The sequence below is a fragment of the Dendrobates tinctorius genome, unplaced genomic scaffold, assembly GCF_039654945.1.
Source record: "Dendrobates tinctorius isolate UK_male_01 unplaced genomic scaffold, ASM3965494v1 ptg000070l, whole genome shotgun sequence".
In the NCBI taxonomy this organism is placed as follows: Eukaryota; Metazoa; Chordata; class Amphibia; order Anura; family Dendrobatidae; genus Dendrobates; species Dendrobates tinctorius.
Window position 1 is genome coordinate 15,078,677 of NW_027361738.1, and position 19,225 is coordinate 15,097,901.

Below are 19,225 nucleotides of genomic sequence, written 5' to 3' on the forward strand. Positions count from 1 at the left end.
TCCTCGTCTCCCTCTCTCTACTTGCATTCCTCACCGCTCACGACCCGTGCCTTCTTCTGCGGTCTCCGCCTCTGAGCCCATGTAGGTGGACCGTTTCAAGATGGTCGAGCAGCGCCGCAATTAGAGGCTCACACAAGGACTCTGTCTTTACTGTGGGAGTCCTTCTCATCTTCTTCGCTCCTGTTTCAAGAAGCCGGGAAACTTCTCCGCCTAGGAGTGGTAGGAGAGGCCTCCCTGGGTGTACGTGACTCCTCTCCCCCCTTGATCGTGTCTGTTCTGTTGCATGTGGACTCTAAGCGCTATTCTGAAGAGGCTTTCTTAGATTCAGGAGCGAATCTAACTTTATTAGGCTCGAGGCGGTTAAATACCGGATTCCTGTCAGATCCCTGGAGACTCCTCGGGTAATTGCTGCGGTCGATGGTAAACTCTTGCAGGAGACCGTTACCCATATCACCGAGGAGATTGAGATGTGGATTGGAGCTCTGCATCGGGAGAAGATTTCCTTTCATGTCTTGTCGACTATGTCCCACGGACTGCTTCTTGGTCTTCCCTGGTTACGGACTCATGAGCCAACCCTGGACTGGCGGTCGGGTGACATACTCCGCTGGGGGCCATCTTGTCAGGAGAGGTGCTTGTCGTCCGTCCATCCCATGAACTTTACCTGTCCGTCCTCGGCACCTGCAGGTCTGCCGTCGGCTTATTGGTCTTTCACGGATGTCTTTGACAAAAAGGAGGCTGAGACTCTGCCTCCTCATCGTCCATACGACTGCCCGATTGACCTCGTTCCTGGCGGTACCCCACCCAGGGGCAGAACTTACCCGCTTTCGCCTGCTGAAACCCAAGCTATGTCAGATTATATCCAAGAGACTCTTGCCAGGGGTTTCATCCGCAAGTCCTCTTCACCCGCAGGAGCAGGATTCTTTTTTGTTAAAAAGGACTGCTCCCTCCATCCCTGCATAGACTATCGAGGGCTGAACGATATCACTGTCAAGAATAAGTACCCACTACCACTGATCCCGGAGCTCTTCGACCGACTAAGAGGAGCACAAATTTTTACCAAGTTGGATCTTCGTGGGGCCTACAACTTAGTCCGCATTCGCTCCGGTAACGAGTGGAAGACCGCCTTTAACACCCGAGACGGTCACTATGAGTACTTGGTCATGCCCTTCGGCCTTTGCAACGCCCCAGCGGTATTCCAAGAGTTCGTGAATGACGTCTTCCGGGATTTGCTGTACTCCTGCGTGGTAGTCTACTTGGACGATATTCTCGTGTTTTCCTCTGATCTGTCTGCTCACAGAAAAAACGTGCGCAAGGTCCATTCCTGGGGTACATTATTTCAGACTCTGGTCTACGAATGGATCCGGCGAAAGTGTCTGCCGTTCTCGATTGGCCACGGCCCCATGGAGTGAAGGCAATCCAACGTTTCCTCGGCTTTGCGAACTACTATCGGAAGTTCGTCCCCCATCTTTCCTCGTTGGTTCGCCCTATCTCTTCCCTAATCCGCAAAGGGGCTAACCCGAATGCTTGGTCCCCAGAGGCAGAAGAAGCTTTCCAGGCCTTGAAACGAGCCTTTGCCTCGGTTCCAGCGCTTCATCGTCCTGTGTTTAATAGACCTTTCACCCTCGAGGTGGACGCATCTTCTGCCGGGGTCGGCGTAGTCCTTCTGCAGAGGTCATCTTCCGGACACCTAGTCACCTGTGGCTTGTTTTCTAAAAATTTTTCCCCGTCTGAGCGAAACTACTCCATCGGCGACAAAGAGCTGTTGGCCATTAAATTGGCTCTGTAAGAATGGAGATACTTACTGGAAGTTCAAGATATATATGGACCATAAGATCCTGGCGTACATCCAGTCTGCGCAGAGACTCAACCCTCGGCAAGCTAGCTGGTCCCTGTTCTTTGCCCGCTTTGACTTTGAGCTTAATTTTCGGCCCGGCGATGAAAACGTTAAAGCGGATGTGTTGTCTAGGTCTTTCCAGTCGACTGAGGCTGAAGAAGAGCCTTCCCGTATCATCGACTCCTCTAAGGTGCTTACCGTGGCTCCTATCAGGTTGACCACGTTACCTCTGGGAGGTACCTTTGTGGCTGAGAACAAAAGGAGACGAGTGTTGAACTGGGGACATTCGTCCAAGATTGCCGGCCACGTTGGTGTCAAGAAGACTCTTTTCTTGATTTCCCGTTACTATTGGTGGCCATCCCTTTCCCAGGATGTCAAAGACTTTGTGGCTTCTTGTCCTTCCTGCGCTCAGAACAAAGTACCCAGACAGCCACCCTTCTGTCTTCTGCTTCCACTTCCTGTACCTTCGGTTCCATGGCAGCACATAGCCATGGATTTTATTACCGATTTGCCTCGCTCCTCCGGTTGCACCGTGGTTCTGGTGTTGTAGACCGATTCTCGAAAATGGCTCATTTCTTTCCTCTTCCTGGCCTACCCTCGGCTCCTTTTAATTGGCGAAGATCTTCATTTCCCACGTCTTCAGAATCCACGGTTTCCCGCTGCACATTGTATCTGACAGAGGGGTTCAATTCACGTCCCGGTTTTGGAGAGCTCTTTGTGGACTCATGAAGGTGACACTAGACTTCTCTTCCGCTTATCACCCCCAAACCAATGGGCAGGTGGAACGCACAAACCAGATCCTTACATCCTATCTCCGGCACTTTACTAATGCTCATCAAAACGACTGGGTCGGTCTACTTCCTTGGGCCAAATTTGCCTACAATAACCACTCCAGTGAATAGTCCACCAAGTCTCTCTTCATCATCGTGTACGGACAGCATCCCAGTGTGCCTCTTCCGGTACTTCCTGTCTCGGGGGTACCTGCGGCCGACTATCCATGGAGTTTTCCAGGGTATGGCAGGAGACCAAAACCGCTCTCGAGAAAGCCCGTGACAGGATGAAACAACACGCTGACAAAGGGCGCCTGGACGTTCCCCCATATCTTCCTGGTGACAAGGTCTGGCTTTCCTCCGGATTCATTCGCCTTAAGGTACCATCTTACAAACTGGGTCCCCGTTACATTGGTCCTTTTGAGGTTATCAGGCGTATTAATGATGTTTCGTACAAACTGAAATTACTCCCTTCGCTCCGTATTCCCAATTCCTTCCATGTGTCACTCCTCAAACCTGTGGTACTGAACCGGTTCCATCCTTCTACTGGCCACACACCCCAGCCTGTTGGCTTGGGGGATGAGTTTGAGGTAAACGACATTCTGGCCATGAAGAAGGTAAGAGGGGAAAACTTTTCTTAATTGATTGGAAGGGTTTTGGCCCTGAAGAAAGGTCATGGGAACCCAGAGAGAATATCCATGCTCCTCTGATTTTGGCTAAGTTTCTTTCCAGCCTTAGAAAGAGGGGGCGTAAAGGGGGGGTACTGTCACGCCGCTCCCACTTGGGGGCGGGACCCCGGGTTCGTCGTCACCACTTCCGGTGCCGCGGCCGCTCCGAGGGTCCCGTCGGGTGCACACGCGCACCTCTCGCTCCTAGCTCCGTGGTTGTGCTATGTTCCAGTGCGCACACACGCTCTGCCCAGCTCTGTCTTTGGTCTTGTCCTCTCTATGATACTAGAGGACTTGACCCGGAAGTTCTAGGACTCAGGTGCTATATCAGGCTACCTCTTCCTATGGGAGGTGCCTGATTATTGTTTTACTTCCTGGCTTGGTCTGCCGTGTCCCTGCCTGGCTGTGCGCTGTATTCGGGTCCTCTACCTTGTACTCTATTGTGCCTCTTGGCACACACTCTGAAACTGCACTCCGCCTTGTACTGTTGTGCCTCCTGGCACACGCTCTGATCCAGCACTCTGTCTTGCGTTGTATTCCGTTGTGCCTCCGGGCACATGTTCTGATCCTGCACTCTGCCTGGTACTCTGTAGTGCCTCCTGGCACCCGCTCTATCCTGTACTCTGTTCCAGTCCTCTGTTGTGCCTCTTGGCACACCTGCTGTCTAGCTCTGTATTCTGGTGTGCTCCTTAGCACGCATCCTGCTTTGCTCGCACCCGGGCGTGCTAGTCAGTGCGCACCATACGTACTCCCGTATACACACCTTGTGTTCTCCAGTACACTACATGCCTCCGTACACTCATGTCTCCTGTGAGACGGCCGCCTGGTGCCAGCAGTCGTGGTACCTTACCCCCTGGGGCTTTCCCCTGACACTCCCTGTATAGGGGGTGGTCCTGACAAGGTCAGCTCGCCCTGGGAGGTTTGGTGCCACGACCCAGAGGGTCCACTCCAGGAATCGTCATACCAATGGACCAAAAATCTCAGAGAGCAGAGTATTAAGTGATTAAACCACAGGTTATACTGAATCTTTTCTCACTAAATGTAATATTAATCTTCTCAGCTCCCCCCTGCTAAATAACACGGTGCCTGCAGATTAAACTGCATTTTCTTGGTGACAGGTTCCCTTTAAATACTCCTTCCCACCTGCTTCTTTTCCCTCAGTCGTCACCTCCTCCTTCTTTGATTAACAGCTCTGGCTTCAGAGAGCCAGAGAAGAGAGGGGGTAGGTGGGAAGGTGTATATAAATGATCGGCCGTGCCGTGAGGCACCAAGCGGCACTTCTTGGTTTGAAGTCATTCTTCCTTTAAAGAAAGGGCATAAGGAGGTGTCAGACACACCAATACTAGTGATCATTTTGATCTTTGCAGGATGAGGGCAGTGCACCATAACAGGACAACTTACAAATATTAGCGATACGCTGTTTTTTCGACATGTAAGGCTAATAATAAAATGCTCTTTTATGTTTTAAACCTAATTGTTGTCTTTGCCTCTGCCTGTCAGGTGAGTTCGGCACAGCAGCTTGTTAATCAGTGGAAACAAAGGGTACATGAAATTAAGAACTGGAATCCATCTTCTATCTCTGCACTGGTAAAGTAACATCTTATTCTTATTAGGTAGTGTTGTAAAGGCTAAAGGGACTTTTGAGACTTAAAATATGTATATAATCAGGATATGGATGAGGGGACAGTGCCAAGATATTCACAGGACAATTCAATAAGTCTGGCCGGGAGCATGTTGTTCGCCAAACAGCATCGTCCCCCAATTAACTATGATTACACGTGTTACACGAAGAAAAGAAGTATATCCTATTTCATAGCACAAAACTGGAGCACTGACTTCAAAGTGTATAGCAAAAATGTATTAATTTTATTAGTAAAAAAAAATGATGAAATATACAAAAAATTGCAGGCAATGAAAAAGACAGAAAAGACAGAATCCCCAGGATTAACAGGCAAGAGTTATACCGAACTAATAGTAATGCAATGTACCATATAGCAAGGCAGACATCAATTGAACAGTACTAATAGTAATGCAGAATAGTTCATTTACATAGACTTTTCATAAGATGAAAGAGATGGGAGATGTCGAACACACGTTTGAGAAAGCGAACACATGTCGGGGCTCTCCTCGGGATTCAGCACAAGGCACTTTATATTGTGTCAGCGCTTTATTTCACACGTTCATGTATTTTGTCTATAGCAAAGATACTACGCTGCTAGGCATAGATAATCTGGGTATAATGAACTATTCTGCATTACTATTCGTCTCATTCAATTGCAACATCTGTCTTGCTCTCTCTGTATGGCACATTACATTACTATTAGTTCTGTATATGTATTACCTCTGAATCCTGGGGATTCTGTATCGTCTTTTGTCCACCTCTTCTTTATATCTAAAAATTTATACCGTTTTTTTGTTACATACTTTGAAGCCAGTGCTCCACTTTTGTGTTGAAAAGTAAGCTATGCTAAGATTATCACCAACATAAACTCCCGATTTAATTAAAAAACAGAGAACTTAGAGTTTTTAATGCTAAGAATATAAATATTTATTAAACATGATTAAAACATAAATCAGAGCATAAATACTAAGAGAACACAGTATAGCACAAAATAGCATAAAAATTATAAATCTTACAAAATAATGTGTACACAAATATAGATTATAAAGTGCATGAGTGCTTATAACAGAAGTACCAATTAAAGAGTTAATCCATATGTGATACAATCGTTTCCACCATGCAGAAAAAACACCAGGCTGTATGCCTATTTAAAAGCTGGAATGGTATTCCAATGCTCATGTTTTTTTTGTTTTTTGTTTTAAATCAGATAAATTTTTATTAATGATAACAATTATAACATATATGACATCAAGCAATTGTTCACATATAATCATATGTTTTTATGAACAAAACTCCCCCCCCCCCCCCCCCCCCTCCTTTTTTTCCCCCCTATCCCACCCCCTCCGAGACCCCTTCAGTGTCTTCCTCATTTCTGTTCCGGTACTCTTTCCCACATCCATATATAATTGTTTATTATGAACATCATCTATATCATAATACATCCTCCCCACAAATCTAACTCCATTCTATCCATGGCTGCCATATCTTTTGAAATACATCGTGTTTATTTCTCTTAGTATAAATACTTTTTTCCGATGAAATTGTATGCTCCGCCTGCGTAAGAAAGACTCGTCTAGTCGGAGGCTCTTCTCTGATCCAGAATCGAGCAATCAACTTCCTTGCTATGAACAACAGTCTAGCAATCGCCAGTTTGACCATAGATACCGCTACAAATTCTTCCACATAACCTAATATACAGACCAAAGGGTCAATGGGGATTACACACCTATATATCAATTCAATCCGATTCAATACAACTGTCCAGTAGGTAGACAATCTAGGGCAATGCCACAGCATGTGCAGCATGTCTGCCCGTTCCTGCGAACATCGTGAACACTCGGAATCGGACCTCAAACCCATCTTGAACAGTCTATCTGGAGTTCTGTAAGCTCTATGAATTACGTATAGCTGAGACACCCTCCCAGGTTCGCTCATAGAGATCTTAGGCACATATTCTAAAATAGATTCCCATCTATCGTCATTTATCTCTCCCAATTCAGCTTCCCATTTCACTCCAGACTTGATGGGATGTTTGACTAGAAAGGTGAATAATAAATCCCTATACACTTCTGAGATTGCCCCCCCTTGTCACGCTGTTCTCCAAAATGGAGGCCAGGGTGATATCAATCTGGATCTCAATAAGTTTTCTCCGACATTGCGACCGATACGCATGCTGAATTCTTTTATAATGATATAAATTTGAATGTGATAGCTGGAATTCTGATTGTAGCTCCACAAATGGCTTGTCTCCCCTGACCCATTAGCTGACCCATCCTTCTGATTCCTGCCTCTCTCCAGGGCCCAAATCCTTCCATTTGCTTGGATTCTTGCAAAAATATATATATCTACACAGGAGAGTATTTGGTAAGGCCCGTGACACCTCTTAATCTGTTTAACTTTTTCCCATACCTTATGAATTAGGAGAACAGTTGGAAACCGAGAGCCTAATTTTAAAAACTACCCCCCTTCCCAACTCTCTCCCAGAGGCCATTTTCCAAACACATATCTCAAACTACTGGGCGATTGTCCCTGTCCCGTCTCCACCCCCCCATCCTCCAATATGCTGGCATTGTCAAAATATACCCAGGGGTTAGGAAGCGCCAAACCTCCTTCCTCCTTTGGCCTCTGCAAAGTTTCTTGTTTAAACCGTGGGCTCCCCCCCCCCCCCCCCATTTTGGTTCTCCAAACAGCGATTTAATTTTGCGGAACCTACTCTGCGAGATCCAAATTGGAGAATTATGCAGTACATATAACAGCTGTGGCATCACAATAATTTTTAAAAGGTTCACCCTTCCAATAACCGAAAGATGTAATTTATTCCATGCCGAAATTTTGGAACGAATTTTTTGTAACAAAGGGCTTAGATTAAGTTCTTCAAACCTAGTCAAAGGAAGGGCGATTTGTATCCCCAAATATTTAAATCTCGAAACTACCTTCAATTTTGCTGACCTTTCCACCTCCTCCATATTCCTATCTACCTCATCAATGGGCATAATGCACAATTTGTCCCAGTTGATTTTGAGTCCGGAAAATTCCCTGAATTCCTCAATTAATGCCACCACGTTATCCAAATTCTCCTCTGAGTCCTCCAAAAATAACAAAATATCGTCGGCATACAAAGACACTTTCTCCTCCTTCACTCCATAGACAAATCCTTTTATCTCTTGTGCATCCCTTATTTTAGTGGCCAGGGGCTCCACGGCAAGGGCAAACGGCAACGGAGACAATGGGCATCCCTGCCTCGTACCCCTATGTAATGAGAAACTATCAGATAATGCATTATTTACTCTAATTTTTGCCATTGGAGAGGAGTATAGCAACCCCACCCAAGATATAAACTTAGGCCCGAACCCAAGGCAAAACAAAACCGACCACAAGTACTTCCATTCTACACAATCAAAGGCCTTATGGGCATCCGAAGACACTACTACTCTCTTTCCAGCATTTTCGGCTGGAATTTGCATATTTAATTATAGCCTCCTTAAATTGATTGCTATAGATTTATTGGGCATAAATCCAGATTGATCTGGGTGGATTACTTTATCAATCACGTGGGTCAGTCTGTTGGCCAAGGCCTTCGCCAAAATCTTTACATCTGCCGTAAAGAGTGAAATTGGTCTGTAGGACTCCGGATTCAATGGGTCCTTATCAGCTTTAGGAATGACCACCACAATGGCCTCTCTCATAGATGTAGGTAACATTCCCCTCTCCAACGACTCATTAAATACCTTCTCCAATTTAGTTATTGCTTCTTCATTAAAAATTTTATACACCTCTGCCGGAATGCCATCCGCCCTCGGGGCCTTACTACCCGCCATGTCCTCCAGTGCCACCCTCAACTCCTCCGCTGCAAGCGGCCTATCCATCCATTCTCTGTCTTCATCCCCTAGTCTAGGAAGCTTAGTCGCAATCATATACCTGTCCATCTCCTCTTGACCTTTATGTATCTTTGAGGAGTATAGCTCACTATAAAATTGTTTAAATACATCCAAAATTTGATCCCCCTGTGTAACCACATTACCTTCCTTAGTTTTAATTGCATACACATGTGAGGATTCCCGTTGTGCCGAAGCTATCACTGAGAGCAGGTGCCCCACTTTTTCACCCTCCGCATAGAATGCCTCGTTCTGAAATGCCCGCCGTCTCTCTGCCTTACGGATGTGAAGTTTATTAACTTCCGACTGGGCCACTCTCATGCGGGTCTGCGTAGCTTTAGTACACTGCGCACCCAATGCTTCCTCAGCCGCCCTTAATTCCTCCATCACTGCTTTGTCTAGATTTTGAGACCTAGTCTTATATCGAGGCACTTCTCTGAATAAAATCCCTCTCAAAAACGCCTTCATAGTATCCCAAACTATATGACCCTCTGCACTACCTTCGTTTGTCCTAAAGAATTCTCCCAGTTCCTCTCCTATCTTTCCCATATCCAGCAACCGTAACCAAAAGGGGTGAATTTTCCATCCCAAACCTGTCAACCTCCCCCGTTCTCCCAATTGTAGAGATACCACCAGTGGACAATGATCCGATATGACTCTGGGCAAATATTCCACTTCCTGTACCAAGTTATCCATCCCCTCATTTCCCAAAGCCACATCAATGCGAGACAAGGAACCATACATCGCCGAGTAGCACGAGTAAGTGTAATTCTCCATATTCTGAACTCTCCACAAGTCAATCCAACCAATTTCCCTCCCTTCCTCTCTGTTCCCTGTATGTTTACCCTTATCCCAATGATCATTTGCAATATTATTCACATCACCTATTACAAGCAACGGGACCCCAGTCCATTTCCCGGATAAGTCCAGAATTTCCTGTATCTTTTTTCCAGAAAATGGTGGAGGGATATACAAAGACACAATACATAATAATCTATTCAATATCCTACATACAATAAACACGTATTGCCCATCCTTGTCTATTATAGCCTCCACTTCTTCATATGGAGTAGAAGTGTGGATTAACACCGACACTCCCCTAGCGTAGGCTGAGTACGTCGAGTGATATGCCTTCCTCACCCACCTTTTTTGTAACATAGCTACTTTGTCTTTTACCAGATGTGTTTCTTGGAGGCAAATCACTGAGGGCCTCAGCTTCAGCAGATATTGTAAAATTGCAGCCCGTTTTTAGACGTTAGCGAGACCCCTAACGTTCCAGCTTAGAATTTTAATTCTACCCCCCATGATATGTTGCAATACCAAACATTTGACACGTTATAACTGAAATCTCAACTTTGCGCACTGCAGCATTAATCGCAGCCATCTCGCCCTTTAAATCATCCACACGACTGTTCAGAGCCGCAAGGGCTGACTTCTTGTAGATTACCACAGAAAATATATCTTTGAGCGTCGGCTCTGCTATATCTAATGTGTCCAGCTGTTCAAGCTGGCCAGCACGTGCAGCCACATCAGGAGATCTCTGTTCCTCCCCACCACTCTGTGGCTGGCCCCCTCCTTCCTGTTGTTTCCCAGGGACCTGCGTTGTGTCAGGTCTCTCACCTTCAGCCGCTGACCTCTCATTAGCAGCCTCCTCTGACCTCGCAAAGCGTTCCAGCCGAGCGATCACCTCCATCCTTCTTTGATATGCTGCGCTCGCCCTTGCCGCCTCCTCTGCAGCCTCGGCGCCATCTTGGGCCTGAGCGCTTCCCAACGCTGCTAGCTCCTTCTGTCTCCTGCGCGTCATCCTCGTGCGGGACTCCTCTCCACCAGACGGCCCTCCACTCACTGCTACTCCCCGGATCTCTGCACACTCCTTGGAGCGATTTCAGCGTTCGGCGGCGCCTCAGGTATCCTTAGTAAGGGAGATTGTGGCAGGAGAGCTCCACTGCACGTCTTCTCACATCATGCGCTAGGCCACGCCCTAATGCTCAGGTGTTTAATCCCCCGTGGTGCTCTGATTTATGTTTTAATCATGTTTAATAAATATTGATATTCTTAGCATTAAAAACTCTAAGTTCTCTCTTTTTTTAATTAAATCGGGAGTTTATGTTGGTGATATTGTATTTGAGTTGTGCTATCCGGTTGTTGGGAATTTGTGAACTTATGCTAAGATTGTGTAGATCTAGCAGTACTCGGCTCCTGCAGACTAAAAAGCGTTTGCTTAAAATATTGTCACCTTTTTCTGTTGATTTTTATTTACTTTTTTTTTTTTTTTTTTTTTTTAAAGCATAATCAGCTCACCAAGCCACCTGTTGTCACAGCACAACCAACATTTGGAGGTCTACAGCAGTCTGGTTTCGGCACCTCAAGTAAGCAATCAGAGTGGATGTGCAAATAGTCCGGCCGAGAGGCTTCACTTCATTTATACGTAGCAGAGCCTTGTTCCCTTCGTGTATTTTACAGTTTTGCAGAGTTTGTCACATAACACCACTGTTAATGATATTTGCAGTACACAAGGATAGGGTGCACAACTAAATCCGAGAAAATTAATATATCATTATAAAAGGGTGCAGCATAATGCAAGGAAGAAGCAATAATTCAAAAGAGAAAGACCAAAGCATATAAAATGCGCACACCTGGATATGAAAATACGACGTACAATTTTATTGACACCAAAAAGAGCAAAAACACTTAAAAACATTTAAAAATTAAGACGCAACGCCCCTGTAAACTAACAGTGGTATGACCGTCCACAGATACAAAATACATATATACCCCACAATAAGGAGTTATACATGATACCACAAAAATATATACAAATAACATGGCATGTAGGAGACACAAGGGTTAACAACAGAGCATAAAACAACGCCCGATGGTACGGATACGGATGTGCATAATATCAGTGTGTACAACAATGCATGATCAATAGTGGGCGTCCCCACATAAGATGATGTTACCCAAGCAAGACAAAACCTGAATACCCCAGTATGCATCAAATAAGGTGGCAAAGGATGAAGTGCATAATTTTAAGCACCAAAATTATTGTCCAAGTGTAGTAAATACATGCATATGTAGGGATAGTATGCCTACAAACACCTGCAAGAAAGAACGGGGTATTTAGGCACTTAAACAGAGAAGTCTCCATGGGATGGAAGGAACCTTGTGGAAATCCCTACCATAGTAATTATGCCAGTAGAAGGGTATCAAAAAAGCCAGGAGCATGTGGGAAGATATTTATCTAATTGAAAACTTTCAGAGCAGAAACCACCTGGGGGAAAAAAATGTCCTGTGCACATACCCTACCCTAATACTCGCCATCCTAATCCCTGCCAAATTCCAGGTTATCGTCAGTCTGTGTTCTGGTCTCCAGTGATGATGATTTGATATTGACGTGTGACCACAGCTGCCAATCAGTGTTGTGCGCCTCTGCCATAACATCTTCATATCAAAAGGGAGCAGGGAGTGCAGACGGGGCATCTGGGAAGCCGTAGGCATCAGAAAGCTATTACTCAGTTTGCCCGGTCCACAGGCAGCATGTATCTGACCGTGCCTGTATGATTTTATTTCAGCCATATGTGTTTTAACTTTTGAAATGCTGCAGAGTTTTAGAGAAAAACATAGTTTGAAAGCCCCCAGGGACTGAGCTACCCCAGGCTTCTCCCCTCTGTTGCCTTGGATTGACTGGTGTCTCCTTGCATGTGTGTATAGGGAAGGACCTGTTACTGACGGGCAGGGAGAAGCCACTGTGGACCCACCTGTCCTACGAGTCTTTTGTCCTGACGCCTTTTAAACTGTTTTTCTCTAATATGCTGCAGCATTTCAGAATTACGCTATATGCACACGTTTAGTAAATTGATGCGGAAATTTCTGCACCATTTCTACATCTCTTGGCAGGGAAAAAGCAGCTGCAAAAAACACATGTTTTTGCCCTGTGTTTTTTGACTGATTTGAGTGAGGTCAGTGGGGAAAAATGGCCAAAACGCACAGAGAATTGCAGATTATTTTATGCACCAAATCTGCAAGTCAAAAATGCTCAACGCGACACCTCAGGTTTCTCATTAACTTTGCTGGCATCAGGATTGCTTAAAGTTTTGCTAGCAAATCTGCATGGTAAAATGCACCAAATCTGCGACGTGTGCGCAAGCCCTTAAACATATATAGCTGAAATCAAATCCTAAACCTACTGTCTGATACATGCTGCCCGTGGATCTAGCAGTATGAATCAGCTGTCAGGTTCCCTTTAAATGAATACATTTAGTTTTGCTACAGTTTTGAAGTTATCCACATTTATTGTCCTGTCGTGTTAGTGTATGTTTGTACTACATGGCATGGTAAAGGCACAGTCTAATATGTGCATCCAGAGGGACAGAGCAGGAGTTTTGCCGGCCAGATTCTACAGTAGTGATGTGACTGGTCCTTCAGGCTGTGATTATATTGTGCAAGTCAGGTTACAATAGCTGGAGATAACAGGTCTCCTATCTCACAGGTTATGCAACCACCTCATAACATGAGGCCTTTTCCTTTGTGGTGCTGTGTGATGATTTGTGCCTGCTTGGCTTCTCTTAGGGTACTGTTACACTTAGCGATGCACCAGTGATCCCGACAACGATATGGATTGCTGGTGCATCGCTAAGTGGTCGCTAGTGAGCTGCCACACAGGCAGATCTCACCAGTGACATCGCAGGGGTCGGGGGTCGCTCCTTACCTGTCAGACGCGGCGATCCTGACGTCCTTCCGCCCGCGTCGCTCGTCGGCGCCACGGGAAGCCCAGCAGGTAGCGCCCGACAAGAAATGATCCAGGACGTTCTCGCGTGACCAGCGATGAGCAGCGGGGGAGCCGGTCGGAGTTAAGTATCAGACATAGAATCATAGAATCGTAGAGTTGGAAGGGACCTCCTGGGCCATCTGGTCCAACCCCCTGCTCAAAGCAGGATTCGCTAAATCATCCCAGTTAGATGTCTGTCCAGCCTCTGTTTGAAGACTTCCATTGAAGGAGAACTCACCACTTCTCGTGGCAGCCTGTTCCACAAAATCGGTGACGTTACAGCGATATTTCTAGCGATATCGCTATGTGTAACGGGGGCTTTAGGCTTTTTTGGCTTCCAATAAAGACACTAGAGCTCATGAAAATGGCTGAGCAAGTGCATTAACATGCAGTTACATCACAAGCGTTACTGCAGTAAATGATATCCATTTGTAGCTGGCGCCACTGGCATCAAGATATTAAGAGTATATCTTAAGGCCAATGCTCAAAGTACTGCATGGAAGCCAACTCTAAGTTGGCTCTACTTGCCTTTTTTCAGTGGTTACCTGACTGGCCTGTTGGAGACGGTGGCCGACAATGTGCTGTCTAAAAAGCAAAGAACCCCTGAAGACTGATGGCACAACTGATGGCCAGTTTGTTCCTGCAAATGGTGGGAGGTGCAGCAGGTGGACTTTGCACCATAGAACATTAGCATATCCCACCATTGTGCTGTCAATGCCCTCAGTGCAAGCAAAACCCCTTAGGTTTTGATTTAAAAAAAATAAATAAAAATGTATTATGCCAATCACAATGTCCCAGCAATACATATTACATTCTTTTACAAATCACTGTAAATCCATCCGTTTTTTAGACCCTGTCATAATCATAAATGTATTGTATCATGGTATAACCTTAAAATTTTATTGTAAACCAATTAACAAACAACCCCCCCCCCCCCAAGAAAAGAAACAAAGACCCCACTCCCCTTGTCTAGTACGTCGTCTTTTCCTATGTGTTTGTTTATGCAATATTCACTAATGCTTTCATTCTTCAGACTGTAAAATTCCTGTGCCCTTCTATATCCTACTCTAACATAAATGTATTAAATATCACATCTCCAGGAAGAGCCTCTGAAACAAACCATGTACATTTGATCCATTTTCTCCTTTGTTCCCCAAATTTCTGAACATCACCTCTCTTAATATATATCTTGTTCTCCATTAGAATGGTGTTATTCAAGTCTCTAATTATCTGTTCAATCCCAGGCGGACAGCATGAGAGCCATTGCCTGGCAATACACTTTTGTGTATGATACAAAATTTTACCTATTCCCAATTGAGTGGATGCATTAATACTACAATCCCTCAGATATCCCAGGATACACGTTTTTGGTTTCATGTCCAAATGTACATTAAACACCTCTCCGACCAATTTATCCACCATCCTCCCATAGCTTTCCGAGCTTGGGGCATGACCACAACATATGTAATAGGTCAGCTTCTTCCCTACTACATCTCGGGCATTAATCTTCACTTCTCCACTTCATTTTTTCATCATCTTTGGTGTCCTATAAGCCCTATGAATAAGGAACAACTGGGATCTTCTCTGCGTTGTGTTTATTGTTACCTGTAGCTTCCAATATGCCCTCCCACTCTTCAGAAGATAAAACAAAACCCCTTTAATGGTGACATAGAGATTAATAGGTACAAAAATCTCTGACCAACACAAAAGTGGCTCTGTGCATTAAAATGTTCAGTCTTTGTTCTAAGCCCCAGCTCACAGACCCCCTACCAGAATTTAACTTCTGGCACGTTACAGATTTTGACCAGAGTTGGTGCGAATTGATTTAAAGGACTTGGTCTGTTGGCCATGGTAATCTTTGGCCGCTGGACGGGAGCCCTGAGAACCGCCTCCTACCTCCCTGGCATCTGCGGCTCTCCTTTTGATTAGCCGTCCTAGTGTGATATAATTGTTGCACATGGATCATTGTGCCAGGCAAGCTCATCAAAGCAAGAGCCTTCAGGTAAGAGGTAGTTCTTGGGGCTCCCGTCTTGCAGCCAGAGATTACTGACATGGTCAATGGACCAAGGCCTTGCGAATCGATAATTTGGCAAATGTAAAAATGCCTGTCAGAAGCTCTTACTTCTATCATCCACGTTGCTAATTACATTTCACAACATTTTGGGTTGTTTGCTAGTTCTTAATATCTATATTGAAACTTAGTTTTATTTATTTTTTTCCAGGCACTTCAGCTGACAAGACTGTATCCGCAGTCACCTTCAGTTTTAAACCAGACTCCCAGTCTGCTGCTCCAAATGTCGGGGCCGGCTCTAGTTTTCCTAGTGCTCCAACATTTGGTAGTAAGCCTTCGGTGGGATTTGGTACAGCTGGAAGTGGATCCGCTTCTTCGTTTTCTTTCACTCCGACAACTTCTGGTGGATCCGCATCATCTTTCTCAGGCTTTAGTTCAGCTTCATCTGCTCCTATTGTTGCTGCACCTGGATTTGGTTCATCCGTGTCCTCTGGTTTTGGAGGAACTACAGTGACTAATAGCTTTGGAAGCAGTGCCAATGCAGGAGCAAGTTCTGGAGGCAACACTACTACTTCTGGCTTTGGAGGACTTTCAAGTTCAACAGGGACATCTGGCTTTGGGGCAGTGCCTACAGGAGCCAGCAGTGCTTTTACTCCAGGGACATCATTATTTGGACAAGTTGCCACAGTAAGCAATGCATCAAATATGGATGGGTCCCCTGCAATTAAGGCCTTGTGGTCCAGTGCACTGTATACACCTCGAAATGAGCTCTCACAAGAAGACCTCCTGCAGTTCGAGTCTAAGACATTTATATTGGGAAAAGTTCCTTTGGTGCCTCCACCAAAAGACCTCCTATATATATAAAGTAATTTAATATTTTTGTGATAAATTATATATACTTTTACATAGATTTCCAGGGAGTCTCCTGTCCTTTCAGTAATTGTGTCTATTAAACTTATATTGTTATGAAAGCCTTTTTATAAAAAATATATAACAACGTTGTATGTATGACAATAGCACTAATAGAAATATAATTTACATATTGATGAAGATGGGACCAGGAGCAACGATAGCTGTCGTAACCTCATTCAGACGTCGTTTTTTTTCCCACGTCCATGAAAAATGATCCCAGTTTCATCAGTGTTTTTTGTTCGGTTTCATCTTAATTTCATAAATTTTTCTCAGATGAGAAAAAGTTTCTCTTCCTTCCCCTATCTCATACATGCATACAGCCCCGTACATTATATAAAGTAAAAGGTCTGTGTGGGAAAAACCTGAATGGAACTTGTATGCAAAAATAGGAGGTCTGAATGAGCCCTAAAAGGGGTTTACACATTTTGTGGAGAAAAGACATTTTTTTTTTTTTATAGCACTACAGTACTCTGGCCCACAGGCTGTGTATGATACTTCAATATGACATGTTTGAGAAAAAAAATCAGAAATTTGGCAAAAATTTTGAACATTTCTCAATTTTAATTTTCTTTCTTTTTATGCCCTTAAATTAGAGTATTGCCACACAAAATAGTTAATAAATAACATTTCCCCTAGTTTACATCAGCACAATTTTGGAAACATTTTTTTTTTTTCTTAGGAAATTATAAGGGTTAAAATTTGACCAGCGATTTCTCATTTTTCCAGCAAAATTTACAAAACCATTTTTTTAGGGACCACCTCACATTTGAAGTGACTTGTATGATAGAAAATACCCAAAAGTGACACCATTCTAAAAACTGCACCCCTCAAGGTGCTCAAAACCACATTCAAGAAATGTATTAACCCTTCAGGTGCTTTACAGGAATTAATGGAAAGTGGAAGAAGAAATGAACATTTCACTTTTTTCACAAAAAGATTACTTTAGAACCAATTCTTTTCACAAGAGTAACAGGAGAAAATGGACCCCAAAATGTGTTTCTCCTGAGTACGTTAATATCCAATATGTGGAGGAAAACTACTGTTTGGGCATACGGCAGGGTTCGGAAGGGAAGGAGCGTCATTTGACTTTTTGAATGCAAATTTGCTGAAATTATTACGCGACACCATAGGTTAGGGACGGCAGAACACTCTAATAAATAAATAATAAGTGCGTTCGCCGCCCGGGGTCCACCGTGCAGTAGGTGTTACACCGCTGCTAGATAATGGCAGACGCACAATATGGCGGTATATCGCACACGGGTTGAACGTCACCCGGTGTGCATTGAGCGTACTCTGTTATCACCACAGAGACGCTTAGAACTTAAATGTAAATGCTGAGCCTGTTGACCTCACAGGTCTCAGCGGTGTGCACACAAGGTATACGGTCACAGGACTAGGCCCAAGACTCAGGGTCAATGTCCGTGTAGACCTACGGTGCGTGCGGTGTCGCTACCGCGAACGCCAAGTGCTACTGACTGCAGCGCGGCGACCGACCCAGCCGCCACACGACAATGCCCAAGAGGAGGCGCACTGTCGGACGCTAGTGCTGTAAGGTGTGAACTGTGGCCTGTAGCGTGCCACTGACTGGCGCTGACTATGACTAAGTCCCTATACACACACGTAATATCAGAGGGAGTGGATCTTAATGAGTCATTCGCAGACACATGCATTCATCATCATTCACACAGATGGCAATAAGAGTCTATACTAGCGCATGGCCGAGCAGCCATGCGGGCCTTTCATAGCCGTGCGCTTCCGGGACCTCCCAGATCTCTGAGATGGACCAATTAGATCAGGAGAAGGACCTGAGCATGTGACTCCCGTTCTCCACTGGGAGATAGTCTCGTGAGCATGCCCAGTAGCGTGGCGAGAGGACTTAGCCTCTGGAGGGGCTTGCTGCAGAGCAGGCTGCGCTACTATTGCTGGTCCAGAGGTGGCAGCAACAACCAGACCCAGAGAACTGGTCTGAGCAGGGCGTCTGGATCGCCAAGATTGCTGTGCAGGTCCCTGAGAGGTCGGAGGGGAATGGGAGACCGCTGGCTGCGTGGCTCTAGATTCCTGCGGTGCAGCTGCGGGAACCTGACGCCTAACACCATGTCTTGTTAGGAGATCCCTTGATGTGCCTAAACAGTGGAAACCTCCAACAAGTGACCCCATTTTGGAAATTAGACCCCCCAAGGAATGTATCTAAATGAGTGGTGAACTCCCCGGTGCTTCACACAAGTTTATAACGTAGAGCTATGAAAATGGAAATAAAAAAAACACCAAAAAATGTTATAACCCCAAGTTTTTTATTTTCATAAGGGCAACAGGAGAAAATGGATCCCTGCACGGCAGGGCTTAGAATGGAAGGAGTGACATTTTGGAACACAGACTTTAATGGAAGGTCTGTGGATGTCCCATTGTGTTGGAGAGCTCCTGATGTGCCTAAACAATGGAAACCACCCACCGTCCCTGGCTCTGAGTGCCCCGTGTTAGCTGTCATATCAGCTGTACACCCGGCGGCGATCCTCACCCACAGCATCCTGTGCACGGGTGATCGCTGTGACGTACAGGTGCATCTCACAAAATTAGAATATCATCAAAAAGTTAATTTATTTCAGTTCTTCAATACAAAAAGTGAAACTCGTATATAGTCATTACAGAGTGATCTATTTCAAGTGTTTATTTCTGTTAATGTTGATGATTATGGCTTACAGCCAATGAAAACCCAAAAGTCATTATCTCAGTAAATTAGAATACTTTATAACACCAGCTTGAAAAACC

At 45.0% G+C, this 19,225-nt stretch overlaps 1 protein-coding gene across 1 annotated transcript in view; it reads left to right on the forward strand.

Annotated features, from left to right (window-relative positions):
- The window catches only part of NUP42 (nucleoporin 42), a 51,359-nt gene extending 34,740 nt beyond the window's left edge, over nucleotides 1-16,619 (forward strand). Inside the window, exons 5-7 of the mRNA XM_073581412.1 lie at nucleotides 4,773-4,859; nucleotides 11,056-11,137; nucleotides 15,759-16,619. Of these exons, the coding sequence (XP_073437513.1) occupies nucleotides 4,773-4,859; nucleotides 11,056-11,137; nucleotides 15,759-16,411 (822 nt within the window). The 3' untranslated portion in view covers nucleotides 16,412-16,619. The remainder of the gene's footprint in view (nucleotides 1-4,772; nucleotides 4,860-11,055; nucleotides 11,138-15,758) is intronic.
- Nucleotides 16,620-19,225: the final 2,606 nt, after the last annotated feature.